Source organism: Xenopus laevis, chromosome 9_10S (assembly GCF_017654675.1).
Source record: "Xenopus laevis strain J_2021 chromosome 9_10S, Xenopus_laevis_v10.1, whole genome shotgun sequence".
NCBI lineage: Eukaryota > Metazoa > Chordata > Amphibia > Anura > Pipidae > Xenopus > Xenopus laevis.
The window spans coordinates 50,780,476-50,795,183 of record NC_054388.1 but is presented as its reverse complement, the minus strand read 5'-3'; the positions used below and the strand labels follow the sequence as shown (position 1 = coordinate 50,795,183).

Genomic DNA, 14,708 nt, shown 5'->3' with positions numbered 1-14,708 from the left:
GGGCGACTAATCTCCCCACCCTCACGAGGCAACTACGGAAATCTGAAGTGATTCCGACCAGCGGGCAGGCCGGCCTGATACCCGCAGGTATGGTCGGGTCGGTTGGTCGGCTTTGGGCCGACCTCGCACCCCCCTTTTGCCACCTTCATATGCTGGCTTCTGGCTTTATAGTCGCGCGCCTGCTGGCCCCGCCCTTTTGTGACATCATCGGCGCTTGGGCAGGCGTGGGTGGAGGGAGGGCAGTGCAGGTCGGGAAGAAACCCGACCAGCACATCACTACTGGACACCCAAAAACATATGAACAGTCAATCTGGAGGTAGATGAAAACTGGGTAGAATGACAGACATTGTCTTTATATCACTAAATAAATAAAGCTCAGAGTCCCATGTTTTTTTTTTTCTTTGTTTTTAAAATCTTTTAAAATATGAATACTTTAAAAAGTCACTTGAAAGATATATATATATATATAATGTAATAGTCCAATCCATCATATTTATTCTTCTCAGCCCTAGAGGAAACTGCAATGCATATCACTGTAATCAGAGGCAACTCCTTGTTTAGAAATACCAAATCATCTTATTTCCATTTTACTTAAACACAAATGCAAGCGTTTATTTTCCCTTAAGGTACAAAAATGGGTCATAAATCTTTGTCACTGAACATCCTTCAATAGGTATCTTCATTTGTCATAAGATTTGGGAGTTACCTTTGACTTTCCTAAGCTCAGTGTTGTTCCAGATTATCCATGTTTGGGGATAGGGTATTTGAGAACACACAAATGGGGGAATGTAATAAAAGTTGCAAAGAGCGAATCAATTTGCACAAATATGAATAAAAATTCACATTTCGCAATGTAATACTCTTCCTTATTACATTGCGAATTTTAATTGCACATCACCCACTTTTAAGAAGTACTTGAAAGTGTTGTAATCTTCTGGAGCAAACATAACTTTTTCGATAAAAAGTTTTATTACATTCACTGGGCATTTTTTCCATTACCTACTTTTATTACATTCCCCAAAAAGAGGTCTATGTCACACAAAGAGGTATGTGGAGTTCTTGGGTTTTCCTGGGGTCCATTAAAAATCCTTTGGAGGTCCACATTCACCTAGTATGCTCTCCTAGTGGTTGAAAGCATGCCATGGAGCAGTAATCCATAGCAACCAATTTGCCTAGGGGCAGTAACCAATAGCAACCAATCGGCAGATAGGATTTACTGGTCACCTGTTTAAAATCAAACATCTAATTGGTTGCTGTGGGTTACTGCTCCTGGGCAAACTAAGTGCATTTTATTACATGGTGGAGTAAGTGTTAACATCTCTCTCTGTCGTTATGGACCTTAAGAAGGACATTCCTGTCTTAGCTGGTCAATTCCCCTTTGACAGAGGGAAGAATATTTTCTCCACCACAAGGGGAGCTGTTCTATGGTTTGTAGAGACTAACAACAGAGCTACTGTTACTGCAAATGTAGAACTTCATATATCCAATTTAAAGGAATGTTTTGTAGACACAAATAGCTATAGGAAAACAATTTGGCGTCCCACTTATACATATTTATCCAATAAAAACAGAAGTATCATGTGCACATGACTTGGAGCTGCCAAATTGCTTACTTCAGCAGATGCATTCTCCAGAGACAGAAAAACAATACCACAAGCATCTATCCTTGATGAGTTATAATCCTTTTATGCTATGGGTAACTGCACTGGGGCCGTTAGCAATACGCCGGGATGTATTTGCCCTTTATTGACATCTTTAAGCCACCTAGAAGCAAAAGATACTGAACTGCATGCTAACATCTTTGGAATATCTTAATAACCACCCTATAAGTATACATAGATATCACTATCAATTGCATCCTATAAATGTAATTCAACAACAACACTCAAAACTAGAACATCTCCTTGTCTGGAGAATATTACCAACCACCCTAATTAATAGTGGGATTTATTGGCTGAGCCAGTAAAACACTATTCAGGTGACAACAACAAGAGCCTTTGTCTCTTAATGAGATGCTGGGAGTTGTAGAGCAATAACATTTGGGGAATTAAGGTTGACTATAGATGCATTAAAAAACTGCATCGTTTGATACCCTGGACAGTGGGTTTTGACACACATTTGTCTATACTGTAGGTATCATGGAATGGATCATTAAGCAAAGCATTGAGCAACCTCCAGAGAATACAGGATTTTTATAATGTTCTTTCCATTTTGAAAGCTGCCAATAAAAACTCAAGGTGGAGTCTAAATGCCTCTTGTGCCGTCAACTAAGCATAAACCTTCACTGTTCAGTAACCACTGAAGGTGTTTTCTTGTAATCTTCAGTGCTGGAGTATTTAGGGGCTTTCAACTAATGAAACACAGGTCCAGGTTGTAAAGGCTTAATTAGTTCCATCGTTGTATTGCAGTTGGCACATATTATCATGTTGGCTTGCCTGAGAAACATTGTCATTTCGTTGGCTTGGGACAATGTGCCCATTGTCATCATATGCACCTAACAGTGGATTTCCAAAGGCCTCATGAAACAATGTTGTTTCCCTCAAACAGAGTTTTGTTCACCTGAGAAATAAGGCTTTTCCTGAGCCATGAGTACTAGCTCTTTTCAGGGATGAGATTAGTGTTGCCAGCTGTTGATCCTTTAATGAAAACCAAACAGAAAATGGAAAGATTTGGGGCACAGTGGAGTCCTCAGATCATATGAAGTATTCCTTTTTGGTTTCATCTACGGCCTCCTGGAATGAGGGGTCATTTTTCAAGGCAGCATCAGCATTTTCAGCAAATTCAGTACCCTTAGCCTCATTGGTATGGTATGTGCCCTTCTGCCGATATAGATAGCGAAGAACCACGATCAACAGGCAGATGAATACCACAATGACAGCTACTGCCACACCTTTATGGGAAAGAAAGTTGGGAAACTTCACCAATTTGCATTAAACTAATTGCAGTCCATTTACAACTTCCCCACAGTTTACATTTTCTTAAAGGTCCCACCCACTTCCCATTCATTTATATTCCCACTCACTGACCTGGTACCTATTGGCATCTGTCTTGTGTGGTTTCTCATATGATACAGTCTGTTACAGACCTTTCCAGGCAGCAGTGATCTAAATGAACCTTTGAAATAAAGGGGGTAACTGGCTAGGATAGGTGCAACTGCAGGAGTGCTGAGGAATGAAAAATAGTTGCCCCGTGAACATAACCCTTTATAAATGTCTCTCTTTTGATTTTGCACCCTCCCATGCTCCCCAGCTGACCCATGTGCTATCTCTATGCCAACCTCCCCTCCTATATACATTTGCAGGCACCACAGCAAGCAGAGAGAGGCACACCTTTTTGTTCCTCATTTAAAGAGCACAACGCATTGCATTTAAGGATACAAAGAGCTAACTTAATTGGGATAAAGTACAAAAAACATTGTAATGTGTCTCCATTTTATAAACATGTTCTATTTATATTATAATATGTTATGTCATTATATGATAATGAATCTTACCTCCAATAATGGCTGCATCCACCCCCCCTCCATTCTCTGTAGCTGTGAATGAATCAGAAGAAAATTAACTTATATCAAAACTGGGCAATAATCAATCAAAAACGTATTCCAAATAAACGTAGTCCTACTGCACCAACACATAGAACATAAGAAAGTAATACTCATCATGGTAATCACTCCCCCTCAAGAGGACCAGTTCCTTCACCAACAACCTGGTATAATTCCTACTCAGTGAACTGTCAGCCAAGTGTTGGGTGTTGTGGAGGATAAAACACATCACAGTCTACCTTGGGGTTTGCCTGATTTCAAGCAATTAAAGTGATAGTCATTCTGAGGATCTTCTCTACAGTATATATATATATATATTAATTAGTGATGTGCGGGTCGGGTTTTCCTGACCCACACCCTGGTGACTTCCAGGTTCCTTTTTTAGACCCGTGCCCCCCGATGATGACATCACAAAAAAGGGCGGGTGATAAGGCTATAGAAAAAAAGAATATGAAAGTCAGAAGCCGGCAGACCGGCAGTGCAAGGTGAGGGGCAGGGAGAGCAGGAACAAGAGCTTGACCCGCCTGCCACCCACAACCAGAGGTGCGAGGTCGGCCCAAATCTGCCTGACCAGTGGGTAACCTGCGGGACCCGTGGTTATCGGGCCAGCCCGCACATGATATAAATATATATATATTTATATGTTACAAACTCTAGCAACCAAGGTGGAATTATAATTTCTACATTTATATGGTGCAACAAATATCCCAGTATAGGGCACAAACACACTTCAAAAACCCATGGAGTTTCAGTTACTCCAAGGGAATCTGAAATATAAAAAAAATTATTATAGGCAGTGGAACAAGCTAAAACATCCTTAATAATTTAATAGGGGGTCATGAAAAGGACACCCCTCCTTCTAGAATATCACACCTCACTGTACTTTAACTAAATTACACTGTATATATCAATTCTTGATTTATGATGAATACTTCATATGAAAATAAGCAAAAGCAGAGAAGGTGAAGAGAAATAAATGATGTGATGCAAAATGTGACAAAATGGGGCAATCTGTCAAATCCAAAAAATAATTAGATACACTAACTAAGTGTCAAAGAGTCCAAATGGGATTGTAAATGAATATAAGGGAAGACTCTCACAGCTCATCCCACCACATTAAGTTTCTATCCTGGTGGGATGGGGAGTCTGGGAATTCTCTTTTTGACTGTGCATTTGCACCATTATTCACCTTTTTAACCAGAATGTTTTGTCAGTTTAGCTCAGATTTGATTGTATGCGGCACAGAGAATCCATATTGGCTCAGACCATAGGCACTGAGTCCCAGGATTTATTGTGAAGACCAAAGAACTTCTCTTATTGCCTCCCCCCTCCAGCAACCGAGCTTCTAAATATATTCTGCCAGTTTAAAAGATTCCCCTAAACATCAGATCTGAGACACATTCGCCTTTCATTGCTGAATCCTGTTATAGATGTTCCTCTAAAGTTCTGCTCAATCCTCCGACGTCTGTGGATCAATGGCATGTCAGACATCAGAGAATCAGAACAATGGATTCCTATTCCCTTCCGATAAGATCTGATGCTGTCGGCCTGTCGCTACAGTTTCCTCTGTCCTTAGACTTCGCCGGGTGTGCTCTTGCTCAGATACCTTAGGGGCATCTGCCATTGTCATCCCTTGCTCTGGCAGAGTAGACGGCACTTCTGAAAATAAGTCGTTATTAAGCAGGAAAATGATACAGAGACAGAACATAAAGGAGGTTCTTCCTCTATCTCCGTAGATGTGAAATGTAACAAATTGGGTTTGTTCTGTCTCTCCAACAATTTTCAGGAATCAAACTCAGTTATAGTCAATCCATTAGAACCACTGCTACTATTATTGCACAATGGGGATGTAAATACTCAAATACAATGGTGCCTAATTAAAAATAAATCTAATTCTGAGTAAATTCCCAATATCCATTTTCACTGGGTTTATAGTTATGTGTAAATGTCATTGTGTCTGTCTATCCTTTTCTGTTCCCTGGGTCTAAAACACAGAAACAGTCAGTTCATTCCAGGTCTGTTAATCAGCTGCTTCTGAAACATTATAAAATCGGAGAATATGAAGTGCCAGATAGAAACTGCTATATTATGGCATGAATGCAAAGAATATAAACACAGCTTATATATGATATAATCTTTATATATAGGTATATACAGTATAATTAATTTATAACTTTATTAGTGAGGGACAAGCTTTGCCATGTAGATGGCAAATTCTAACCAGAGGTGGAGAATTCATCACAAAGGCTTAGATCCGCCCATTCTGTGTTATACGCATTTTATACTAGTTAGTGACAGGAGAAGGAGCCACAATGAAATAGTTTGAAGTTATAGGTCAGACCCAGAACAAAATAATGGATGGGGCCAGGGACATAGGAAAGTTTTGGAATGTATAATCTGTTCTAGCAACAAAGACAAAGGGAAAGTGATGTATTTCTCCTACAAAAATAGGGATAGGTAGCACTAGGTAGGTAAATAATATATAAGGACATAGACAAGTGCCAAGTGAAGAGCTGTCTGCTCTGCTTACTAGCTGCTTTCAAAGTAAAACTACCAAACTTGGCTGCCCTTTTATTAGACACCAGTGGGATCACCTGACTATAGTTGGAGAGGGTGGGAGCTACAACATGGAGCTGGTCACTGCTCATGTATAACTATAACAAACAAGGGAAAGTTGTGCTCACCACTGATTTTTAAAAACTATTTGGCGGGGGTGCAATGAGGCTGTGACCACAAAATACATATAGACAAATACAAGATGACTTTGACGTAGTTGGCCATCTTAAATATATTGCAATATATGGACAAACATTCCATGTTTTGTTTAAAGGTATTTTTAAACAACACAGTAGCTGTATGCACAAAATATCTCAATGTCTTAAATATATTGATAATGGGTTGAGTGCAGAGGACCTCTTATATTTGTCTACATGTATTTTGTGGTCAAAGCCTCATTGCACTTTAAAAATTAGTGGTGAGCACAACTTTCTCTTGTTTGGTATAGTTTATACTAGATAAGGTTCTAATTTAAAGGGAAAGTCCAATCTATGGGAGGTGCCATACAATCCCACAAGGATTGTAATGACTTACCTGATACCCAGGACCCATGCCCTTGTTAGCAAAAAACTGCACAAGCCTGGGGTATTCGTGAGTGAGCATTTCTCTTCCCCCTCTTCTTTCTTTGAAATCAAGCAGCCAACACATGCACAGAAGAGTGAAGGAAGAGGATTGCTTCTAAGTACCCTGGTGCAGTTTTCTACTAACAGGAACACCGGTCCACGGTATCAGGTAAGTCATTACAATCCTTCAATTCCGATATCAGGTAAGTTATTACAATCCTAAAATGTGGCAACCCCATAGACTGGACATTTCCTTCTCCTTGTAATGTAACATTCTCATGTCCTTTTTGTCTTAACTAAATACAAGGGGGTAAGAATTCCTGTTTAACTTTTATTTCTGTTTTGTCTTTTTGAACTGAGGGAAGAAATACAGGGGACAGCCTCCCAGCAGATAGAATAGACTCATTTTGGAAACATCTGATAGATACAATGCTGCTGTGTGGACTGAAACAAAGCACTAAGCATTGGGTGGAGATGGGCCAGCTGGTTCTTTTCTGCTCTTATCATTGGAAGCACAATTTTATGTTAAAAGGAAATGTTACAAAATATAGTTAAAAACATCCTCAGAACAAGTTGTAAAAGATAGTGGGAAAGAATGATGCCATGCTGAGAAACAGGGAGCAGTGGGTATGAACATGTGTGCATGGCCCCTTATCATGGCCTTCCTGCCTTCTCAGCGCTGGGACCCTCTCCCTCCCTGGTACCTCCTGTAGAACACTGATAACCAGCTCAGCTCCTCCTCAGGATTTATCTCCGTTGCTTGGAAATAAATTCTTGCCTCTGAGATAAGAGCCAATGTTAAATTCCTAATGCTCCAGTGGCGCAGCAAAGCCACAGAAAGAGCTGATATCACTGGGGGGGAAGCTTATTAGCTGATGGCAGAAACTAAGACTTGAAGAGAATTTACAAAAAATGTATAAATTTATTCCCTGGGGTAGCAAATGGATTTTCCCCATATTGGAAATCTGTGGGTTAATCTCTAGTTGCTTATTTAACGGGGAAACAAGCAACCAAAATATACTCCTAAGTATAATGATTAAATTATGTGGAAATGAATTTGCTATTGAAACCAGTAGCAATTACATTGTCCATGTCTCTGCTTCTTATTCCTGAAACAATATAGCAGTTCTACTCCAGGTTTGTTATTCAGCTGACGTCTGCTGCATTGATTTATGAGTCAGAACCAGCAGTTCAAGGTTTATAAAACAGCCCGACAGATACATGTGGGTGACTTATGAAGTGCAGGGAAGAGTGCAAAGTGCAATAAAGTAGCCTATGCTATGTTTTTCCTGTGATGTGCCCATTCTGTTTATAAACTAAATCAACTAAAAGTGCCATGCACAGATACACCCTTATCCATCCATGGAACACCCATATCACTGTAGGCACAATTTGCACACGCCAGGAAATCTTATATAGTAACCTTAGGGGTAACAAGGAGAGGTGGTGTAACTAGTATAGCGCCGGCCCAGGTGCAGAATGTGCAACCCCAAACCTCCCCCCAGTGTGCTGAACTTGTGCTACGTGCACTACGTGTGCTTGCGCTATAAACAAACCCCTGCCTTACCCAAAGGGGGTACCAGCCCTGGCAGTTATGCAGTAATTCTAGGAAAAATGCTGCATTGTGGACAAAAAGGCTGCTATATAGAGGTACTAAAAGGGTAAGTAATGATTTTGCCTTCCAGTTATTCTCTATGTCTCCGTTAAACCTTTGGGCACAGTGCCCTGCTCAGCTGGCATTAATTGAATTTACACAATTAATTTCACAAACTAATTTAAAGAAGTCCCTGGAGGTGTTTAATGCATGTTGCAAAAGGCTTTGAAGGGATGAATTGGAAACAAAATGCACCCCTGCACATTGTAGAGATACACCAGGCATTGCTCTGTTTTATGATTTGCTCCAGGTAGAGAAATTATGGTGCATCCTTGGCTGTAATTTCCCTACCTGGCCTGTGAGTGCACTGGCAGGGTCCAAGCCCAATCAGGCCAACGGAGGGGCAATCCTGAGCAAACCCCTTACCATTAGTAACCCTATGGAGGATATCTGTAGGTAACATTGGGTTAAAGTGACATCTGACTCCTCTCCTTATGTTTTACATGTGACTGGCTTGGGGGCTATTCTAGAGAACAGAAGTTTATAGTAAACAGCTTTAATTATGAAAAAGGGAGGGTGATGTGAATGAATCTAGGCCCCTCCACCACTGTGTGATTTGTCACAAATACATCTCCAGCCAAAGGTCTTGCTTATATATAATGTGTAATAGTGATAAGCTCAACCCTCTCTCCTTCTGGCTGCTCTACATAGTAGGTGAGATTGAAAAATGACAGAGCAGGAATGTTCTGGGCATCACATGAGCTATAACCTCGTACTGTTCTGTCTAAGGGATAAAATATCACCTTCTACTCATATATATAAATACAAATATACAGAGAAGGAATGTTCTGGGTGCAGAATAACCTATACACACATACTGTACTTTCTAATGGAAACAATGTGGCAGCTCCTACCCATATCTATATATACAAATATACAGAAACGAAGGGTTCTGAGCACACAATAAGCTGCAACCTCATACTGACTATACTAATTTCTAAAGCAAGATACAGACACCAGGGCAAGGTGGCAAAAATAGAAGACAGTAAAGTTGGCCATACACAATAAGATCTACTCGTTTGTCGCAGTCACCAAATGAGCGGACCTTTTCCAGATATGCCCACCAATGGCAGGGTCGATACTGGGGATGTAGGTTTGAAGATCGGATTAGAATGTGTGCCGACGGGACAAGGACCACATCAACTAGACGATGAGGTCCACGATCGCCAGAAAAATCAAACCTCCCACGACCGATATCTTGGCCAGATATCAATCAGGGAGCCCTTTCGGATCCCCCAATACACTGGCAGATAAGCTGTCTAAAGGACCAATATCAGCAGCCCATGCCCATGTATGGCCATCTTAAGGCAAGTTAGAGACAATAGGACAAGATGGAGACAGTAGCCATGCATCTGGCACCCCAAGGTGTCACATTTGCCCCACAGCTGATGAGGAGACTGATAATAATCTGTATGTTGGAGAATGTACTGTATATAGTGCAGCCCCAGTGAGTTTCCATGTGGGACTGGGGCAGGCTGGGGCAGGATGCAGGGATATCCTGTTTGCATTAGCAGGAAGATCGGCTGTGAGGCTATTAAAGGACAGATGGAAAGCTAATTGTATGTGATGTGAGCTGCTTCAGAACACAATACAGAGAGGGTGGATCGCCCTAGGACTGTTGTATGAGAGCAGAGCATACGGCAGCTGGCACAGGGTTCCATTAATCTTTCTTCAGTGGGTGCTCACAATACATTGCCATTCTTCTTGTATTTTTTTTTTCTGAGCTATAGACTCTATTACATCTGATCTCCCAGCTGTTGTGGGACTGCAACTCCCAGCATCCCCAGTGAAGTAGAAACAGCTGTTGGGGCATGTTGTAAGTTGGAGTTCAGGAGTATGTTATACATCCCTTGAGATTATTAACACACTAGCAGAAAGTGTCATAGAAACTGATGGCACAGGGCTGAATATAAATCAATTCTGATGCAGACTACCTTGATATCTACGCTGCCATTTAATGTGAATCTGAATGAATTACTAATTAGCCTTGTATTGTGAGTGTTATATTCTATATATACAGTATTGTGAGTCAGTCACTAAGCTCAGGTAAGTGACAGCAGCACAGAATATGTGCTCAGCAGAAAATATGGGGAGGGGGTTACCGGGGCATATTTGGAGGCATGGATCTGCACTCATTTGGGGGCCTTTACCTCATACAAAATCTCAAGCCCTAATAGTAGTTGTTTGTTAAATATTAGTTTTTGTTTAAGCTGCCCATGGCTAAACCAGTTGTAATTGCAATAAGCCCAGTTTGGCCTAGCGCTTGGGTGACCAAATGCTAGAAAATGTTGCTCCATATGTGCCCTAGTTGGTCAGATGTTGACATTTATGCCCCTGTTAAGGTGTCACTGCTCCTGTTGGAAACATATAGATATGGCAGATGAAGTTTGTGGGTATATTGATGACATACAGGTTTGCTCTGTGTTGCTTTGTTGTACTTGCATGACAGCCTATCCTTAGCTGTTGGCGTGGAGTTTATGCTACCTGGTTACTGGAGTCATTGACCCCCAACAACCAAAAAAACAGATGCTCTGTAATTTTATCTTTATTCTAATTTGTATTGATTATGTTTGGGCAGTATCAGATAGCTTTTAAAATTACAACACGACAGATACACAACAGAGACATAAATAATGCAAAACCATTATATCTAAAAATTGTCTAGCAGTGAGTAGCACTAAAATACTCGGACAGAAGCATAAATGGGAGGGACAGGGAGTCTGTGACTCAAACAGTAGGTGGGACTAGAACATGAACATTCTGATGGCAGCTACTAGGGGAGAGGCGGGGACTATAATACAGGTAGAGATATAATGAATTGTTTAGAGTTCTTTTCTTTGGTCCAAAAATGACAAAACAATATACATAGTAATACAGTAATATAGGTTAAATTGAAAAAAGACATGTCCATCATGTTCAATTCATTTCAAAAACTTCTGTAATGTAATATTAATTAGTGGCAGATTAGAATTAGTTTAAACCAATTAACACATAACGAATACAAATATTCATACATCTCTGTTTGTCACTCTATATATAACTTGCCACTGGCTAGGGGGGGGACCTTCACTGTAAGTTCTCATGCCCCCACTCCCAAATCAGAAACCCCATTGCAGAACCTTGTGAGTTTTCTTTCCACAGTGGCAGGGGGTGCCCAGTGTAGTAGGACAAGACAATACTCACGTGGCATGGTGGTGGAGCTACTCATCCTCAGTTTGTCTGGGCACAACTCTGGGTCTAGTTCTCCCGGGAAAGTTTCACACAAAATCTGTCAGGCAGATCCACTAGCAACACTAGCAAACACCCCCGGCTGCTTTCTGACCCTCTCTGTCTCTCTCCGAAATGGAAGTGGCTCAGGAGGGAGGGGCAGAAATGTGCAGATAACAGGAACTGGGGTTGTGAGCATTTCCCCTGCTATCTGCCTGCCTGAGGGCTGCACTCTCTAGATACTGGGTGTCTGTGGATTGGAGAGGAAAAAAAGATCTGGGGTATATGGGTCAGATTTAGAGGCTAATTTGGATTGTAACTGGGAAAGTAATATCTAAAGGGGAACTTTAGATATTAAACTTTATTATAAGTACTTTCTATCATACAATAAATAATTGTTTCCTGTGGTATTAAAGTTATTTCTGTCATTGCTGATTCTTGGCTATTCTGGATTGAAACAGTGTAGCAGAAGCCAGCTGAGGCCTGGAGGGGAACTAAATGTTGCTACATTGTTTTTTAGGAGTCAGAACAAGACAGAAAGGGATAAAAACAAATACAATTTCATTTACACTCAATTTTTAAACCACTTGAAATGCTTAATTAATGTACACTGGAAAGTGGCTTAGAATTGTATTTCTTTCGATTAGGCATCATCAAAGCAATCACGGCTTTCTCAACAAATTAAGAACATATACATTTACAAACCAGAGATGTCTTTATTTAAAGTGACTGTTAGATGGCTGACCAATAATGTACATTGTAGGGCTAGAGAGAAGAGCAATGGAGGTATATGTGTATGTGTGTATATGTGTATACAATATATATATATATCTCTACAAGGTGGGTTTTTTGGCATGTCAGGCCTCCAAGCAATGCAGATAATGTGACTGGGCTGTGCAACTGCCTGCTAAATGGCTAAGTCTGTGGATACAATGCTAGTCATCTACCTGTCTGTCACTCTGTCTATCTATTACTTACAAGTCCCTGTGGAGCATATAATCTAATTGCCCTAACACACACAGAGACATGTACAGTATACAGTATATGTATATACACATGCAGGTTTCTAGTATCTGCTATCCCATAAGACACAAAGTAGCAGAATGGCACCAGTCTAGGGAGTTCTCTTCCAGAAGAACAAGTACCGATCAACTCCTGCTCTCGTTTCAGCTAAAGGGAAGATTAGGGATGCGCAAATCAGGGCCGCTCCTGCCATGAGGCAGGACGCCTCTTGTAACTTTAAAAACCAAACTTCCGGGTTTCTTACTTGGAAATTCGGCTGCTGGTGCGAATTATAATCTTTTTGAGATAATGAACCATTTGTCACTTTGTTTCAGGTCCAGGAGCGTAACTACAGAGGAAACAGACCATGTGTCTGCTGGGGGGCTCGGAGTTATAGGGGGACCCATGAAGCCCTCATTATTGAGCAATCTCAACATAAACTGGTAAAACAGGACAACCTCTGCATATGTTGGGAGCCCTAAAATAAATTTGCTGTGCGGCCCAGTAAGGCATAACAACCCTTTAATAGAACCATATTGGGGTAACATTTAGGAACCAAGAGATGCTGTCTGGATGCCATATATTTGTGGTATTTTTCTTACCCAATGAACCTTTGTCAGATTTTACTTTTGGGATTGGAAAAACTCATCAATTCACAATTGTTCTGTGGTTGAATGTGCAGTTCCCCACTGTGTGTTTGCCGCCGTTTGTAATACACCTCCAGTTTTGCAGAATAGGAAACAAAACCCCCAGACTGTAACAATTCTTAGGAAAGGTTTAAGCTTTAATGTGGCAGGAAATTGTGTAAAAAATGAAGTACTATATGAGAAGGGTAATAAAGAGATGTCCCTATCCCTTTATAGTGGCTGGAGAACGTCGGTTTTGTTGCAATACAAATTTCAAATTTAGAGTAAAAAATACAGGGCCCTGCACAGGGTTTGATCCAAACGATGTTTCCCTTTATGTAAATGGGTGGAAGAGCGTTGATCAGAGAAATGTTGGCTCACACATGTGGGAAGAGACTTGCCAAGGGATCTATCTGCACTCCACACCCTGAGCAGTTGGAAGAGTCAGGAAACCTTCAGGGAGCAGCAGAATACTGAAAATATTAGGTGTTTCTTATTTCAGCTCTCACTCAACAGGTGCAGGGGGTGGGGGTACTGCTTTGGGACTGCGAGTATCTACAGTGGGATAATAAACCAACCCTCTTGTACTGACCCTGTGACATTTAGATGAAAAGCCATCATTTATTCCATTTGGCCGGCCTCCCAGGAATGTGCAGTGCTTTGGCTGGTACTAAGCAGGACTGTGAGAAGAGAACAGGTAACTGGGTGACTAAATATGCTCATTTATACACATCAATGTAAAATATAAAATAAAGGGGAACTCCACACAAACAAAACTTAAGCTTTTTGAAAAGCAACTTTGCAATATACATCAATTAACAAATATGCAGACTTTTCATGATTTTTAATGGTTTGGAACAGTTCCTTAAGCCAAACCCCAGTTTTTGTGTTGTGTGGTCATCTTTTTCAAATTTTGGTTTGGAAGCCGGAGTTCCCCTTTAACAAATAGTCCTACATTCACAAATATAGCTGGATATGAGTGTACAGTTCAAGGTTTCACTGACATGTACAGATGTATACTAATACATCATGTGTTTCCTCTAAATTTCTATTTAACATGAGAGAAGAGCAGGCAGTAACCCTTCCAACACTTTGTGTCTGATCCTATATAGTAGGTACATATATAGTGCTACCAATCCCTATTTCTGTAGTGGAAATGAGAACAGGGCAGGTAACAACCTTCCAACACGTTCCCCCTGTCTCTGTATCTCATTGTTGCTCCCCTGCTCATTTTGCCCCTATTTGCACCCTATTCCTATTTCTGTCAGTTATAGCAACGTATCAGAATCACTTTAATGGTTTAATATGATTAATTAGAATTTTCCTGTTTCTCATTAGGGTTGAGGACTGAGCTCACTCATTGTTTGTCTCATAGTATCTCTTATGGAGTGAATAAGATAATTATATTTCTCTGTGTTCTCCTCTCTGAAGGGTGGGTTCATGAGGGAGTCAGGAAATTCCAGAAGCCTTCATGTAACAGCAGAATGTTAAGGAATTCTGATTCATTTCACTCCCATACAGTTGACTAGTTCATAGTTAATAATGATTAATAATCTACT

General features: G+C 40.7%; 1 protein-coding gene across 1 annotated transcript; it reads right to left on the bottom strand.

Annotated features, from left to right (window-relative positions):
• Positions 1–400: 400 nt before the first annotated feature.
• Positions 401–11,622, bottom strand: gypc.S (glycophorin C (Gerbich blood group) S homeolog). Its single transcript, NM_001092943.1, is given in 3 exon segments — positions 401–2,890; positions 3,494–3,535; positions 11,498–11,622. Coding segments are annotated over 3 exon segments (264 nt in total). The 5' UTR covers positions 11,523–11,622; the 3' UTR covers positions 401–2,693.
• Positions 11,623–14,708: the final 3,086 nt, after the last annotated feature.